Genomic DNA, 16,999 nt, shown 5'->3' on the forward strand with positions numbered 1-16,999 from the left:
TTCATTACAGTACAATAAAATTGTTGAAAATATGGTTATAATTAAAGTTTTAGAAAGAAGAAAAAAGTTGCAAAAGCAACAGTAAGTTACTGCAAGATATTGCAAGTGCAGTACTGTACTAGTGAACATCTGTAATGCAACATTACTACAAAAAACAAAAAACCCTGTGCATTTCAAACATTGTTTTTAAATCAGCATAATCGGAAAGCTGATGACTTGCATCTGCAGTTTGCTGTTCATTGACCTGTATTATTGTGTCCCTGGTGTTTCAGATTGGTTGAGAAAGCGTTTGTGGGAATGTTGAAATATGCAGGGTCTTTCCTTTTCTTGTACTGTGATGCAGTGTCCCCTGCTTTCAACACCTCCACATGGCTGTTTGAACTTGGGCAATTCGTTTTCAGGATGGGGGCTCCAAAATAATTTGCACAGATGAGACATTCTTGTTAAGTGAATTAGTATTATAAGAATTCATTTATAGTAAGCGACTGCTAAATGTGTCTGGAACCATATAGAAAAGTCATAGTATCAGGAAATCCATTTACTCAGTTTGTTCTAATGAGAATGGACTGTATTGAAATATTGCCAGATTCAGATGTAGATGTTTAAATACTCTGCTCAAAAACAATTGTGTTGGATATTCAGGGATGAGTATAAACATTATCAGTTGATGGTCGTATTCAAATATCCAACATTACCAAGCATGCTGGGAAGGGGGGACCCTATTGTCCACCTTCTTACCAGTTCTGTTGTACACTCTCAATACATTAGATATTTATAATGTACTGTCAGATTTGTTGTGTTGTAAAAGCTGTGGAAGTTTCAAATATGCACCAGAGAGCTATAAATGTTAATCGCTCTGCATCATGTAACTAATCCTGTGTACTTAGCTGTATGTTTTTAACAGATACTGTGTTGAGAATGTATTCCATTTCATTTTAACATGTGTGATGTGGTTTATGTATTATAGGCCATGCTTAAACACCACTTGCAAAGCAACATTACAAAACATCCACTGAAAATGGCTGTTTTTTAAAAATGTAGTACTAGAGGCGCAGAACAATTACATCCCAAAAGTAGACAAATCTAAATCTAAAACAACATTTCCAAAATGGTTTAATAGATCAATTAAAAGGCAGAGAAAAAAAGCACTTTACAGTGTTTAAAAGGGACCAAGAACAAAGTACACAGAAATAGTAAACACAAGTCAAAAAGGAAGTTAGAAAGGCCAAGAGAGAGATAGAAATGAGCATTGCTAAGGGGGCTAAAACCAATTCCAAAAAGTTTTTCTAATATTATAACAGCAAGAGAACATTCAAAGAGGAGGTAAAATGTCTAAGAGATACAAATGGTAAAATCTTAGATGAAAAGAAAAAAATAGCACATATATTAAATGATTACTCATCACAGGTTTTTACAAAGGAGGATACAGACAACATGCCCCATATGTCGACCTGTTCCTATCTGGTTTTAAATAACTTTAGCATAACAGAGATACAAGTTCTAGGAGCTCTTAAAATATAAAGCCCCCTGGGCCGGATGCGATCCTCCCATTAGTACTCAAAGAAATTAAAGAAGTTATTTACAAACCTCTAACCAAGATCGACTTTTTCGACCTGAAAAAAGATGGAGATTAGATAAAGAGGCATTCAGAACAGAAAATAGGAGGCACCTTTTTACACAGAGAATTGTGAGGGTCTGGAACCAACTCCCCAGTAATGTTTTTGAAGCTGACACCGTGGGATCTTTCAAGAAGCTGCTTCATGAGAGTCTGGGATCAATAAGCTACTAACAACCAAATGAGCAAGATGGGCCGAATGGCCTCCTCTAGTTTTATAAACTTTCTTATGTTCTTATTACTCCTACTTTGCTTTATTGCCATTCACTCTTATGTAGTGATTTATGGCACATCTTACACCAAGGTGTTTAAACCTTTATATTTTAAATACCGGTGTGGAAGGGTGGTGGGTAATTCACTGACACAGGAGACAGACAGGTGAATTTGGCAACACCACACAGGTGCCCAGTTTTATTTCAGGGTGCTGGTTTTTCTTTAGTTCCGCAGATGGCGCTGTGGGTCCGTGGTCTGATTTACCAACGATGGTAAACAGAACCACGGGCATATCAAGCGATGGTACACAATACCGGCGCCCTTACAGGTGCTTCGAAACAATAATTCAAAACAGAAGGCACAAAGAAACAGGGAAAATAAAACAGTAACAAAAACTACAAAGATGCTGCACTTTGCAGCGATATCCCGGTCGCCGCTGCCCGTGCGACCCGGTTCACCGTCCTACACTGCCGGCTCACTAGCCTGCTCTGATATACTCATCAGGGGTCTGCCCAAGGGTTCTCCGCCCTCAATATCTTGCTCTGAACCTCCGTTTCTTTCTCTCCCACTGGTTCTCGGTCGTTGACCAGCTCTTCCGCACTCTCAGCGTGTTTTAACAGGACAGACCTGAGGAAACAACAGAGCGTTAATTTATAGGGCTAACAATCTCCCAAGACGCGCCTCTCAGCCATTCAGAGAGGGGGAAAGTCCACACACCCACTTTCCCACCTCCCCGTGTCACTGCCATGACTCACAGGCGGTTGTTGGACGACTGCCGCCCTCTTCCTGCAGCCCGTGAACACGCCAGCAGAGTCAGCACAGATCTCCCACTGCTACATATCCTCCCCCTCAGAATGACACCACCGGTTCATTCGAAAATCCTACACCCCCATGCCTTCCCGAGAGAAAAAGTCTGCGTTTTGATGCAGCTTTCCTGCTCGGTGGACTACCTGAAGGCATAGGGCTGCAAGGCCAAGTACACCGTGTGATTCTGGTGTTGCTATCTTTCATCCGGTGAAGCCATGCTAAGGGGATATGATCTGTAACCAGGGTGAAGTGTCGCCCCAGGAGGTAGTACCGGAGTGACTCGACTGCCCATTTTACCGCGAGACACTCCTTCTCGATGGTGCTATAATTTTTCTCGCGGGGAAGGAGCTTTCTGCTGATATACAGGACTGGGTGCTCGCTTCCCCGAACCTCCTGAGACAACACTGCCCCGAGACCTGTCTCTGACGCATCCGTCTGCAGGGTGAACCTCTTACCAAAATCCGGGCTGCATAGTACTGGCTTACTACACAGCCTCCGCTTCAAGGCGAGAAAGGCCCTCTGGCACGACTCCGTCCACTGAACCGTATTTGGGGCAGCCTTCCGGGTGAGGTCTGTCAAGGGAGCAGCGAGCGTAGCGAAGCTCGGGATGAACTTTCTATAATAACCCGCTAGTCCCAAGAAAGAGCGCACCTGGGTTTTGGTTGTAGGAACCGGCCAGTCAGCCAAGGCTTTCACCTTAGCAACTAGCGGTCTGATCTGGCCGCCCCCTACTCGATACCCCAAATACTCAGACTCACTCTTCCCAATGGCATTCTTTGGGTTAGCAGTGAGCCCCGCCTCCCGCAAGGATTGCAGCACCGCCGCTACCTTACACAGATGACTCGGCCAATCCTCACTGTGGATAACCACGTCATCTATGTAAGCAGCGGCGTACTGCTGATGGGGCCGCAAGATGCGATCCATCATCCGCTGAAAAGTGGCGGGTGCTCCGTGCAACCCAAAGGTCATGGTCCTGAATTGGTACAACCCGAAGGGAGTCGAAAACGCCGTCCTCTCTCTAGATTCCGGGGTCAGGGGTATCTGCCAGTACCCCTTCGTTAAATCCAGTGTCGTCATAAAATGAGCCGTGCCTAGACGCTCCAGCAACTCATCTACTCGGGGCATTGGATAAGCGTCAAATTTCGATTTCTCATTGATTCGTCTGAAATCAATGCAAAATCGAGTTGACCCGTCTGGCTTATCGACTAAAACAATCGGACTGTTCCAGTCACTTTGGGACTCTTCTATTACTCCCAGTCTCAGCATTTCGTCAATTTCCGCTTTTATTACCTGTCTTTTACGCTCAGGTATACGGTACGGCCTCTGGCGAACTAGCGCCCCCGGCTCAATATCAATGTGATGATGGGCTACTCGAGTCTGCCCCGGGACGGGAGAGAACACGTCAGGAAACTCCGCCACCAGACCGTGAGCCTGACATTTCTGCATTGGTGTCAGATTCTCAGCAATCTGTACCGATCCTTTTCTTGCCAACACAGAAAGATCAGGTCCCAGGTCCGTGACGTCATCTGCATGCGCCACTAACAACGCCTCTGGTTGCAACCAAGGCTTTAAGAGATTGATATGGTAAATGTGTTTCTCTCTCCGTCGCTCCGGCTGGCAGATCTCATAGTCCACCTTCCCAACCTGGCGTGTAACCTCAAAGGGTCCTTGCCACTTAGCCAAGAGTTTCGACTCAGAACTGGGTAATAACAGAAGTACCTTATCCCCCGGCTGAAATGTGCGCAACCGGGCTCCTCGGTTATATTGTGTCTCCTGTCTGTGCTGCGCCTGCTGCAAATTGTCATGCGCCCATTTCCCCACAGACTCAAGATGTTTGCGCAGGTCCAACACATACCGGACGGTATTGGTCGAATTGTCCTGCTGCTCCTCCCACATCTCTCTGACCAGGTCGAGCACGCCCCGGGGTCTCCGCCCATACAGCAGCTCGAATGGTGAAAACCCCGTGGAAGCCTGGGGAACCTCTCTGATCGCAAAGAGAAGGGGAGGAATCAGCTGGTCCCAGTAACGCACATCACTACGAATAAACCTGCGCAACATGTTCTTAAGGGTCTTATTAAAGCGTTCCACCAAACCGTCGGTCTGAGGATGAAACACCGAGGTCCTAATGGTCTTAATTCCCAAAAGCTTACATGTTCCGCGGATTAGCCGGGACATAAAATTGGTGCCTTGATCGGTTAGTATCTCCTTGGGAATCCCCACCCGGGAGAAAACCTTCACAAGCTCGTTGGCAACAGACTTAGCGGACATAGATCGGAGGGGAATTGCCTCTGGATAACGAGTAGCGTAATCCAGAATGGCAAGTAGGTGGGTGTATCCTGCCGCACTCCTTTCTAGTGGCCCAACTATGTCCATCCCAATACGCTCAAACGGAGCTTCCACTAGGGGCAAAGGCACCAGTGGGGCTCGTGGAACGGCTCTAGGGCTGGCCTTCTGACATTCCCCACAACGCTCACAAAACCGCTTAACATCGCCATCCAGCCCCAGCCAGAAGAACCGTGACACAAGCCTTGCTTTAGTTTTATCCCTTCCCAAATGACCAGACAGGGGAATAGCGTGAGCCAGCTGCAACAAATCCTCCTTAAAGGGCTGAGGAATGAGCAACTGATGACGCACTTCACCGGTCTGGGGTAATTTATCAACACGGTACAGTAGGTCTCGATCAATTTCAAAGTGGGGGTACGTGGCGGCGCGTCTGGGCTCGACCACCCGACCATTAACCACCGCTGCTTGGTCAAAGAGCCTGCCCAGCACGTCGTCACGCCCTTGCTCGAGTCGGAAGTCACGGGAGCGAGCTAAGAAATCAGCTCCCATGGCTTCCAACTCGGGGTCAGGTCGGTCCCGAGCAGAGGCAGCCGAGCCAGACCCCTGCGCTGGCTCCGCGACCTTCCCCCCGGACTCTTCACCAACCGCCCCCACCTGAAACTTCTCCGACTCCCTCCATTGCCAGCCCTCATTCTTAGCGATCCGGCGCTCCCGTTTAGTTTTACGGGGTTTAAATCTATGGCAAAACCATTCTGGATCGCGAAAGGGAAAAATCTCTCCAATTACTTCCTCTTTCTTAGCCAATAAAGAAGACGGGGCTGTCAGAGCAGCCAACCAATCTTTAAACTGCTCACAGTCCCGTCCCAGAACTACTGGTACCGGCAATCAAGGACATAATCCTACCTGCACCTGCGTCACCTGCTGGCCAATAGTCATACACACATTGATCTTGGGATAGGAGCGGACATCCCCATGAATACATTTAATATGCACCCGTCCCAATATACGTTTATGCCCCGGTGAGATTAGGCTCTCCTGTACTAGAGACTGACCACACCCTGAATCCAGGAGAGCCTGGGTTTTTGTACCATCCACTGTCACAGGAATAACAAAACCCGTGTGCTGAAGTGACTGAGGTAATTGAACGTGCCTACCTGGTCGGCTGAGGTCACACTCCATCACGGGGCAGTCCCGGGCGAGGTGGCCCACCTCCCTGCACGTCCAACACCTCGGTGGGCTGGTTTCTCTCCCCGAAGTTTTGGCAAAAGGACCACGGGCATATCAAGCGATGGTACACAATACCGGCGCCCTTACAGGTGCTTCGAAACAATAATTCAAAACAGAAGGCACAAAGAAACAGGGAAAATAAAACAGTAACAAAAACTACAAAGAAAAGGTGCTGCACTCTGCAGCAATATCCCGGTCGCCGCTGCCCGTGCGACCCGGATCACCGTCCTACACTGCCGGCACTAGCCTGCTCTGATATACTAATCAGGGGTCTGCCCAAGGGTTCTCCGCCCTCAATATCTTGCTCTGAACCTCCGTTTCTTTCTCTCCCACTGGTTCTCGGTCGTTGACCAGCTCTTCCGCACTCTCAGCGTGTTTTAACAGGACAGACCTGAGGAAACAACAGAGCGTTAATTTATAGGGCTAACAATCTCCCAAGACGCGCCTCTCAGCCATGCAGAGAGAGGGAAAGTCCACACACCCACTTTCCCACCTCCCCGTGTCACTGCCATGACTCACAGGCGGTTGTTGGACGACTGCCGCCCTCTTTCTGCAGCCCGTGAACACGCCATCAGAGTCAGCACAGATCTCTCCCTGTTACAACCGGTCTTTTAATTGATGCACTTTTGTGTGACTTTAAAATGCTGTCCTTGTAAAGAAGATACAAAAAGTATATCAATCAATTAGCTTTACTGAGCCAAGGATTTATTGACAAAGTCATTTACTAATGTCCTGAGAGTGATACTTGGCAGGGTTGTAAATATTGCATCTAATTTTAAAGGAAATGAAAACTGCCTTGCCTTAACTGTCTTTAGGTATTATAATTTCTAAGAATAACATTCAGCAGTTCTTTGCACTGTATATGATGCCGCTTGTTTGGTTTGTTCAGTGGTGCATTTTCTTTCAACAGCATTCAACAGATACTGGTAAATATTTTAATTTAAAATAAATAAAATAGCAATAGTGACTTATGCGTTGATCGTGTCCATCCGTCCTTGCATCTGTGTGTTTGTCTGTCTATCTGTCCGTCACACTCTAAATGGTGAACACGAAAACTTCCGTCAGCAAACATGCATCATACGCTCCTGTTTTTAACCTTTCACTTGCTGTGTGCTTATTGGGCGAATATGAGGACCCACTATATGGGTCTGCTCTGGTTTCTTTTTATTCTCAATAGTCCTCTGGAGGATTCAACAAAATGTTCTTCCTTGATAGAAATTTACTTTCTGTTCACAGATGAGTATTTTGCACTTGGACTAGCTGATTGGTATTCTAAATGTACAGTAGTTTGTAGAAAAAAAAAACAGTGGAGTCATTTCTATTCAGGTATAAAGAGTCGTATCTAGGACTCATTCAAGTATGAAAGGAAAAGCCATTTTGAAACCAAGAAGTTTTTAAGAGTATATTCATTATTGTTGGCTGCTGTGTTGAAGTCTTCATACTGAATTAGTTCAGTTTTATACAACTGACCATCAGCTTAGTATTTTTATTTATTTATTATTTTAATTTCGAATTATGTTCTGTCTAGAATACTTTAGTGACTGCAACCTTTTACCACAACATCCAGCGTAAAAATATTAGCTACAAAATAGGAGGAATAAAATGTAAAAGTTTACCAGAATACATGTATGGATTGTTGCATACCGTTTATTAAAGAGTCAAGAGTCAACATTGTTCTGATCAAATTAGTTTTTGTTCAAAACACAACAATCTTCAAATGTTTAAATAAAAGAAACACAATATCTAACCAATGTTAGACTGCTTTCTGACTGTGTCCGTTTTCAAACAGACTTGGTCTGGTTCGTTTAGTTTGAAACAATGCATTAATTTACTTTCTGTTAACACTAATCTGCGAGCAAAGGGAACAAGTTGGTTTGGATGCAAGTTGTTTTTTTGTGTGTGTTTTTTTTTTTTTGGTCTGTTTTCATTTTTTTTCAGGACCAGGTTTGTTAGTGTTCACAACGCAGTTAGCAAGTTAGTTATGGTTTGTGAACTGGATGTTTACAATATCCTGCAAGGCATCTTGGTATCTTAAGCACTTTGTGATGGTGGGCCACTATGAAAGGCGCTGTATAAAATAAAGATTGCTTGATTGAAAATGGCAGCTATTGATGTATTGCTCCGGTTTTTAATATCATGTTTTAGATTCTTGCATATTGCTACGGAAGAAAGCAATGATGAACACTGGAGGAAAGTTCAGAAAGTCAAGGGAGAGCATTCACACCGTCTTTGAGCAATCCACAGCTGCTACTGGACACTTTGTTTTTTTCTCTACTTGTTTCCTCAGAATATGAACTAAGCTATGCATGAAATGTTTACTTTCAAGTCAGGTTACCTTGAATAGTTTATTTCCTATGTGCAAAATTATCGAGTACAGCTGTTCACATTTGAGGTTTAGCATGTGAACCAAACTCTGTTACTTTGCCAAACGGACCAAGACCACCTCTTTAGCTGGACTCAGTATGGTCCTTTTCCCAAGTTGACTTTGTTGTTCACATATCGTACCAAACGTACTGTACCGAGTGCGGACCAAGCCCCCTAAACAGACCCAGTGTGAATACAGCCTTATTTGAGAAACACAGGTTAGGTACAGGTAATACCACAGTGCCAATTCGTCACTGCCTCTTCAAAGCATTGAAGGATGACTCGTTCATTTAGCGAGGTATGAGACTTTGTAGGTATTTGTAAGCATGCTAAAACTGGATCCTTCCTTCATGTTGGTGTCAACAGGCAACTGTAAATAATTAGAAAGTATTCTATTGATGTATAATGCATTGTATGTACTACAATAAAACTTAAAAGAGAAACAGTGTTAACATGTTCAAAAAGAGACAGTCCATGCATATAATGTTAATTAGAAGAAATAAAAACAAGCACCACATTAATACAACAGAACCTAAGATAATAGATTGTCATTGGCCATAAGTTCTAACTATTAAAACATGTTCATGAACACTGTAGCATATGGTTGTTTTTCTCTCCTCCCCTTCTCAGTTAGTTAAGGCTACGTTTTCTTTGAGATATGGAATCAGGTTAACCATTTTATTATTTTTTATTGTTTTTTTTTTGTTTTTTTTTTACTCTCTTATTCCCTGAAGATAGTTATCCTTTTCACAAGGAAATGTTAAAGTTGCCATGCTTGGTTGTATGATGGTTGTAATTAATCAATAGCAGTCCCAATAATTGAATTGATGCACACAAAAATAGATGCAAGGATTTAAGTTCAAGCTCTGTCAAGTAGTTTTATGTCAGTGTTGCTCAAACCTAATAATTACTGATATGCTGGGTTCCCTTAATTGCAAAGCTGTTGGCACACTCATAGCAACACTGAAAAACAAACAAAACAAGAACTTTGTCTCTGATAAATCATTGAACTGTTTATTCAAAGAGATGAATTGGAAAGGTAGGCAAAACTCGTGACTTAACAAAGCATGTGTAGGAAGCTTTACAAGCAAAAAGAATCTGACACTATTTTTATTGTTAGCAAGGGTTTTAGTTACCTATTTTGATTCTCATTGAAAAGGTCATGTGTATCTTGTATCTCTGAAGCATTTACTGTAAATCACTCCTACTTCTTTGTACACCTTCATGTTTACTGGTGGTGTTCCTTGTAGATTCAGTCTCTTGTACTGAGCTGTATTTAAATTTGACCTTGCCTCCCTCCTAATTAGAGATCAGACTGGCAGATTTGCGTAATTAATACTCTTAAAGGAATTGCAAGGTGTGAGGGTGTCAAGTTAAAAAAACAAAAAAAGTGATAATAACAGCATACATTTGTGAAGAGGTGTTAAATAAACAAGACACATTAAATAATTGACATAATTACCGTTACACTTCACCCTTATATAAAAATAAGAAGCTGCAAATTCAGCACTGCAGGTGTCATCAGTGGATTTGCTGCCTGAAAGGTTTGCTAGGGAATTCCATTAAATTTATGACTCTTGTATGGTAACTTTAACAGCTTTTAAAGTTGGCATTGCCAGGGAAATATTACAAAAGAAGTCAATCAAAAAAAAAAAAAAAAAACTTTTTAAAGTTCTCTTTGCTGTAGAAGTAAAACAGGACTGCAACTGCTGTAAAAACATAAACAAACAAACAAACAAATGCATTTTCCTAATAAAGTGTCCACTGTGCAGTACTAGCTCTGGTTCTTCCGGCTTGCTTGCACACTACCTGTATCCAGTGTTTGGGTTATTGTACCAGATTAATGCATTTATGATGTCACAATCATTGGCGGCTTTCCTATTCACCTCTCAGTCCTTTGAGTAATATGTCTTATCATTTTGACGTTTGGGTTTTCTTAGGCCGTGTGACCCAGTGGATATGTATTATAAACGCTGCTGAAATGTACAATGTACAAGTAGCATACATAGTTAAATCATTATAAGGTAGAGTTTAAGATCATTGCTGTTTTCAAAAAGTGGAATTTTTGTAAGAATAATTCCCAGCCAATCGTTGTGACAAATAAATCAATAAAAAAGCATTTGTGAAGTCTTTTAAAACCATGGAGGGTTCTTTTTATTCCCCATGTTCCACAACCCCAATGGGTTTGGACAACCCTTGAAGATATTTTAAAGAATAATGGTGTTGACATGGGCATAGATTAGTACTCCTCTCTGCATTATGCATTATGCATTAAAAAAAAAAAAATCCAGATGTATTGCTGTTTATTATCTCCCATGGGAAATTCAGTGGAGGCTCTTGTACGATTGACTGTCATACATCAAATGTTAGATTTATCTTGAGAACTGCTTAGTCTAATTTGATGTAAATGTGCATAATGGGTTTCACATGTATTTCTCACACTTTTTTTTTTTTTTTAATTGACTTAAAAGAAGGCATACTATTATAACATAGCATGACAGCAGTAGATAAATGCCTCTGGAGTAAAATTAATGTTAGCTTACCTAAGAAGTAGTTCCTACCTTGAATGCAGACAAGAAAACTGAGCTAATAGTAATACTGTTCTATTGTAGTTTGTGTATATTGCTAGCTTCATGTTTTCATACATTTTGTCACCTGATTACTACTGCACGTCTATTGTGTTGTATTAATGTGGGAGCTCTGGAGTTAATAAATAGCTGTCAGCATGCAGATGAGTGCGACCAGTTCTGTAAAGAATTAACCACAGTGCAAACTGGAATCTGGTAGTATAAAAAGTGTACTAGCCATGCAAACTTAAGGAATATAATAATATAGAAGAATATATGATCTGCATGAAGTTTGCAAGATAGATTGCAATGTAGTCTGATTCTAATTCTGACCGTTTGATTATAATACATATATGCATGCATCCGTGTATTTATACATATAATATAAATTAAATAAATATATAAATTATGTTCCCTTGCATGGCTCTCAGTTGAGTTGTAATGTATTCCAGAGAAGTATTGGATTTGTGATTAAATAATTACAGCCCGTTATTTAATTTGTATATAATGCAGAACTATAAGCATACTTCTTTCAGAAAAACAATTCATATGTCGATATCTTAGCTAGAGCCAGCTTAAGTGCAAATGAGCTTCTGAAAATGAACTGATTTACAAAGATAAAGTGAAACCAGCTAAAGGAACCTTCCATTTCTCATAGGTTTCATTGGTTGTTTGGCTTTAAGAAAACAAACTACATACTGGGAAAATCCTTTTGTTTTGGAGGCACAGTGTTGGATTGGATGTAGTGGCTATAAAAGACAGGAAATTCTGGGCACATCCTGATTGAATATACTTCATAACTTAACAGTTTATATTGGAAACGTTTAAAGTAATCAACACTCAAAAGAGGATATTTTCTTTCTAGATACTGATGATAAGTTATATAACTATTACAGCACCTGTCTGTGTGCATCGACTAATAATGAAATGCTGCAATATATCATTTTATCACCAAGATGTGAGTGTGCAATACAGGTGGTCAATCAGACATTATACTTTACAAACCTGCAATGCACCTAGTCCTAAGCCATTTTCACCCTGGCAGTCCTACCCAAGTCCGGCCCCAGGTTCTGGCTACCCAGGTCACAATCCCGTGTAGTGTGAAACCACGTACCTGGGTCGTACCCGGGTCCCAGCGGCCCACCTCAGGATGTGTGTCGACACGCTTTGACCCGAGTTGAGTGAGACAAAATGCATGACGGACGTTCTTAAGCTGACAAAATAACAAAGCCGAAGGTTTCACTTTCACAAGGAATGTTTTTATTTATTCTGTTTACACATATATTTGTTGCTTGAGCCACACCGTGAGCCAGATTGCAACAGGGATCGAATCAACATTTGGTCCAACAGTTCAATCCAGAGAAGCTTGGATGGAAGCGTCCGTAACAAGCTGCTTCCAGGGCATTGATATGTGCATTGTTTACCTGCATCCGTCATCCAGTTCAACCCTGGTTTCTCAAAAGCAGTGCGAGATTGTGTAGCTGATCCACATGACACCGGGTCCTGACCCGGGTCCAACCTGGGTAGGTCATGCCAGTATTTAAAGGGGATCTAGACAAACTCAGATGAGTGTATTCTGGATGATAGCAGCTAGAATAGGTGTCTTGCCAAGCTGGTATGGTAGACCTAATATGTATTATTGTAGGGTGGGGATTTGGGATTTCTGCCTCTGGGTTTAAGCACTATTCCAATACAAATGCAATTGTACAGTATATCTAATTTGAACTATTTACAAAATGGAACATGATTATTAAATGTTCACCTTTTACTGTATATGTCAAGCTTTTTAATTTGAATTTGCATACAATGCTTTATTCCGTATCTCTTTGGATTAGATGTAAAACCAAGGTCTTATTGTAAGTGACTCGTGGTAGCAGTTGTTGATGATGCATATTTCATGCCTTAGTCTCTAAGTTTCTTTGGATAAATGACAATAATAATAATAATAATAATAATAATAAATAATAATAAATTAAAACTCTACAAGACCAGGAAGCGTAAGATCACCGGGGAGGATCTCTTTGACTGTGGAGCCATGTTCAGGGCTCTGGTCCGGTCCCGGGTTAAAGTGGAGCACGCCCACGTGGAGTCTGATGGCGACGTGTCAGCCTTTGTCGACCAGTGGGCTCTGGGTGGCGTGCTCTGTACCACCCCCCTTTTACTGTCAATATATAATTTGCAGTCTTTTGACCGGTTTATTTTGTTTTAATTCGTTAAATGCCTATTTATTTAGCACCTCTCTTATGAGGATACTAAGTTGAATTTTTTTTCTCCAGTCATTAAGCGTTGACGGCTGGAGTTGACATCCTATTTTAGGCATTTAAATAGGACTACTACTACTACTACTACTACTACTAATAATAATAATAATAATAATAATAATAATAATAATAATAATAATAAATAAATAATAGTAATAAAAATAAATAAATAAAAGTTTTGAACTGATGAACAGTCATTTACCAACAATTTTACATTTGAAATAAAAACTCTTGGACAGAGTATTGTAAGGTAATGCCACTTAATTAGGTTAGTCATTATCACAAATGTTAGTTATTTGAGTGGTGGTGATTATCTTACCTTTAGGACATTACCAATAATAACTGTGTTCAGCGAGCGGAAAGAGAAATGCCAGTAGCAAGGCAACTGGTCATTATAAAAAGCTTTTTGAAGTTTTTGAATTCTAAGGAGATTTAATGATGCTGTATATTTTAGAGCCGCTAAAGAGGCTTAAAAAAAAAACTACCATAGAATCAGGTGGAGTGCAGTTACACATGGTATTTAGGAACTAGCAATTTATAGAGTATTTGCTTCTTATTTCATTTTTAGAACATACTAGAGCATGTTCATAAGCAAGTCATTTTTTTATGGTCTGATGGGGTTTTTAATAATTGATTGTGTGTCGATTGTTTTTCTGGTCCATGCACTGTAGGATATATTTTAGGATAGGGTGCTGGTACCATGAGAGAGTGCCTTGCAACTATACTGTGTTTAAGATGTTAAATAAAACACAGCAGCTGTTCAATCACATGCAAAGAGACTGTAGTTATGGTTCATCTTAAATGTGTGAACTACAGTAGGGGTGGGTGATGTTTTTCTTTACTAAGTTGTTTAATTGGACCAATGGAATACAAATTGAATAGCCCTCCAGGACTGGAATTGGGCACCCATGGTGCAAACCAAGGCTTTATCAAATGTTGTTGCTACATGTTAAATGTATGAATGCCAAATCACTTGTAAAACCTTGTCTGCGCAATATGGCAGATATAAAAACAAGGCAAGTATATAGCTGTATGTTTGTTCTCAAATGGATAATCAATAATATTGTTAATGTATTTTTTTGAAGGTTTAAATGAAGTTATGCAGGAATAATCGAATGTGTGGCAGAGCGAGCCACTTCATTGAAAGTTGTCATCTAAACATCGCTATCCTATATTTAGACTGTTTCTTTTTATATAAGGACTGATGTGCTTGCCTTAATCCTAAGAATTTTTGGATTTAAAAAATGTGTTTACTAGATCACATATTTTACTTAGTAGATGTACAATATGTTGTATGTATGATTTTGTATTCATCACTTTAGCACTGTCTATAAAAAGCTAATGTGTTGCTTTTCTGCCAAGTATAAATATTTGTGTGTCCTTTTCTATTAAGGTTGAGTCGACCCAAAGTATGATCCGAATATTAGGTCTGTCTGCAACACTTCCAAACTACCTTGATGTGGCTGCATTCCTTCATGTGAATCCCTATATCGGACTCTTCTACTTTGACAACAGATTTCGACCAGTTCCACTGGGCCAGACCTTTGTCGGAATAAAGACAACCAACAAGGTATGTGTGAAAAGCATTACAAAAAGTAAATCTTCAATTAAAGTAGTCTGTTTTCAGTGCTGTGGTAGCGAGTGGTTTTATTATGATTTGTTTTATTATATTTTTTTCAAAAACCCAAACTCATGCGTATTATTATGGGTCTGTGACAGGGTAGTGTCACTAGCAAGGCTCGTTACCGGCAAGGAGAGAGACTCAGACACAAGAAGCAAACAAACAAATCAATTGGTAAACAAAACAAACTCACACCAAAGCAGTGCTTTCACAGTGTGCTAGCTAGCCAAGAGTACAGGCTGCTACTCCCAGCAATTCCAAACTACCTCCTCCAGACAAGGCTTTCTCCTCTCATATATACCATGTAGCTGGAGCCTAATTGCCCATCAGTCTTTCTGTTAAGGCTCCAGTCACATTCTAACATGTATTGTGTCAGGGAGGAATTTAACCCTCTCCCTGCTGAATCCAGCATTCTCTCCACACACACACATCACACCAGCAGGGCTTCCACCCTGCAACAGGGTCATACCATTCTCTCAGGGCAAATCAGGCTGTTACAGTTCAAATAAAATGCAGCTACAATACATGTGTAAATGTGCTAACATAAACATAAATAAATAAATAAATACAGTTCACATTTCTAAGTGATCATTAAAATCTACACACAATCACATGTGAAAAGCTGTGCTCCACTGTTTTAATTTAAAATCTAAACCGTATTGTAATATGTTCAAAACAGCATTGCCATTCGAGATGTGGTGTTTTTGACCATTAAAACAAGCAAACAGTTAGAAAAAGTAATAACTAATTACCAAAAGCCAGAGGTATGTTTTTTTTTTTTTTTTTTTTTTTTTTTTTTTTGTGGTTATCTTGCTTTAAGAAAATGTATTTAAACTAGGGATGGGCACCAATATCGATATTTTGAAATGATATCATTATCGTTTGATCGATAATAATTTCCATATCGTGGGATTAAAAAAAAATAATAATAAATTCTGTACGTTCGCAGAGACTTACTTTTTATTGCTAATACTGCTAAAAATACAAATGCAGTATAATCAAGCTTATTTCATATTAAGATACAACAAACCCTATTACATACCAATCATTGTTAGTCTCGTATGTAAACACCACGCTAAAGTATTATTTCACCATTTTATTCCATTGATTGGCGTTTAGGTACCAAATGCTATTTGCGTGCTGCATTAAGCAGCATTGCCATTATGTTGAGTTATGCACCTGCGTCAGCGGTTCATTGCATTTGGTCCATGTGGTTACTTCCACTATTAATGTATTTAAAAAAAAAAAAAAAACATTAATAGTGGAATATTATAAATGAGATGTACTTTTAAACATCAAAACACATCTCAAAATACTGCAAAGTTCAATATGACACCGTACTTATTACCTTAGCGGTTTCGTGAGGCAGCATTTACATGCAGCGCTGAAGATTCAATTACTTCTGGATTGGCTAGAAAATTAACAACTCCAAAGTCTGTGCACAGTGAAGTATAGAAATATTTTGGTTTTGAGGTGGCTGATGAGGGAATAGTAAAACCATATAACAAGACCTTGTTTTTCTCCATGGATATTGTGAAGAAAAGCACCACTAAGTCAAAGTAAGTTACTGCTTTTCATATGTAAATATCTATTAATGTCTGGAAGGCTTTGATATTATCTATCAAAATACGTACCCTTTTACTCATCAAAGAATATATTTTGTCATGTAATTTAAATTAGCAACAGTAATAATAGATTTTCTTTTGTCATTTATAGATTCAGCAGCTACGCGACATGGAGGAAGTTTGTTACGACAATGTTGTGGAACAAATTAGAGCTGGGCATCAGGTAATCATTTATCTTTCTTTTAAACAAAAATAAGCATTAAAGTACAATTATAATTCTGAAATACAGTCCAGTATACTGGCTCTCTTCAGAGCTTTAAAATGTATGCCAGTTATCTGTATTGCAGATGAGTTCACCCAGGATGTCAGTACACACATCTGAGTGTCTGACTTGATCTTCGGTGTTGTTTTTGATTTGACAAGATGTCAGTAACAATTAAATAAACTAGCAGTCTAGACTTGTAGATGATTGCCTT

At 40.3% G+C, this 16,999-nt stretch overlaps 1 protein-coding gene across 1 annotated transcript in view; it reads left to right on the forward strand.

The window, feature by feature from the left end:
- ascc3 (activating signal cointegrator 1 complex subunit 3) overlaps window positions 1-16,999 on the forward strand; it is a 260,436-nt gene that overhangs the window by 97,223 nt on the left and 146,214 nt on the right. The window contains exons 11-12 of the mRNA XM_041251261.1: window positions 14,731-14,907; window positions 16,675-16,746. Of these exons, the coding sequence (XP_041107195.1) occupies window positions 14,731-14,907; window positions 16,675-16,746 (249 nt within the window). The remainder of the gene's footprint in view (window positions 1-14,730; window positions 14,908-16,674; window positions 16,747-16,999) is intronic.

This window comes from Polyodon spathula, chromosome 5, assembly GCF_017654505.1.
Source record: "Polyodon spathula isolate WHYD16114869_AA chromosome 5, ASM1765450v1, whole genome shotgun sequence".
Lineage (NCBI taxonomy): Eukaryota > Metazoa > Chordata > Actinopteri > Acipenseriformes > Polyodontidae > Polyodon > Polyodon spathula.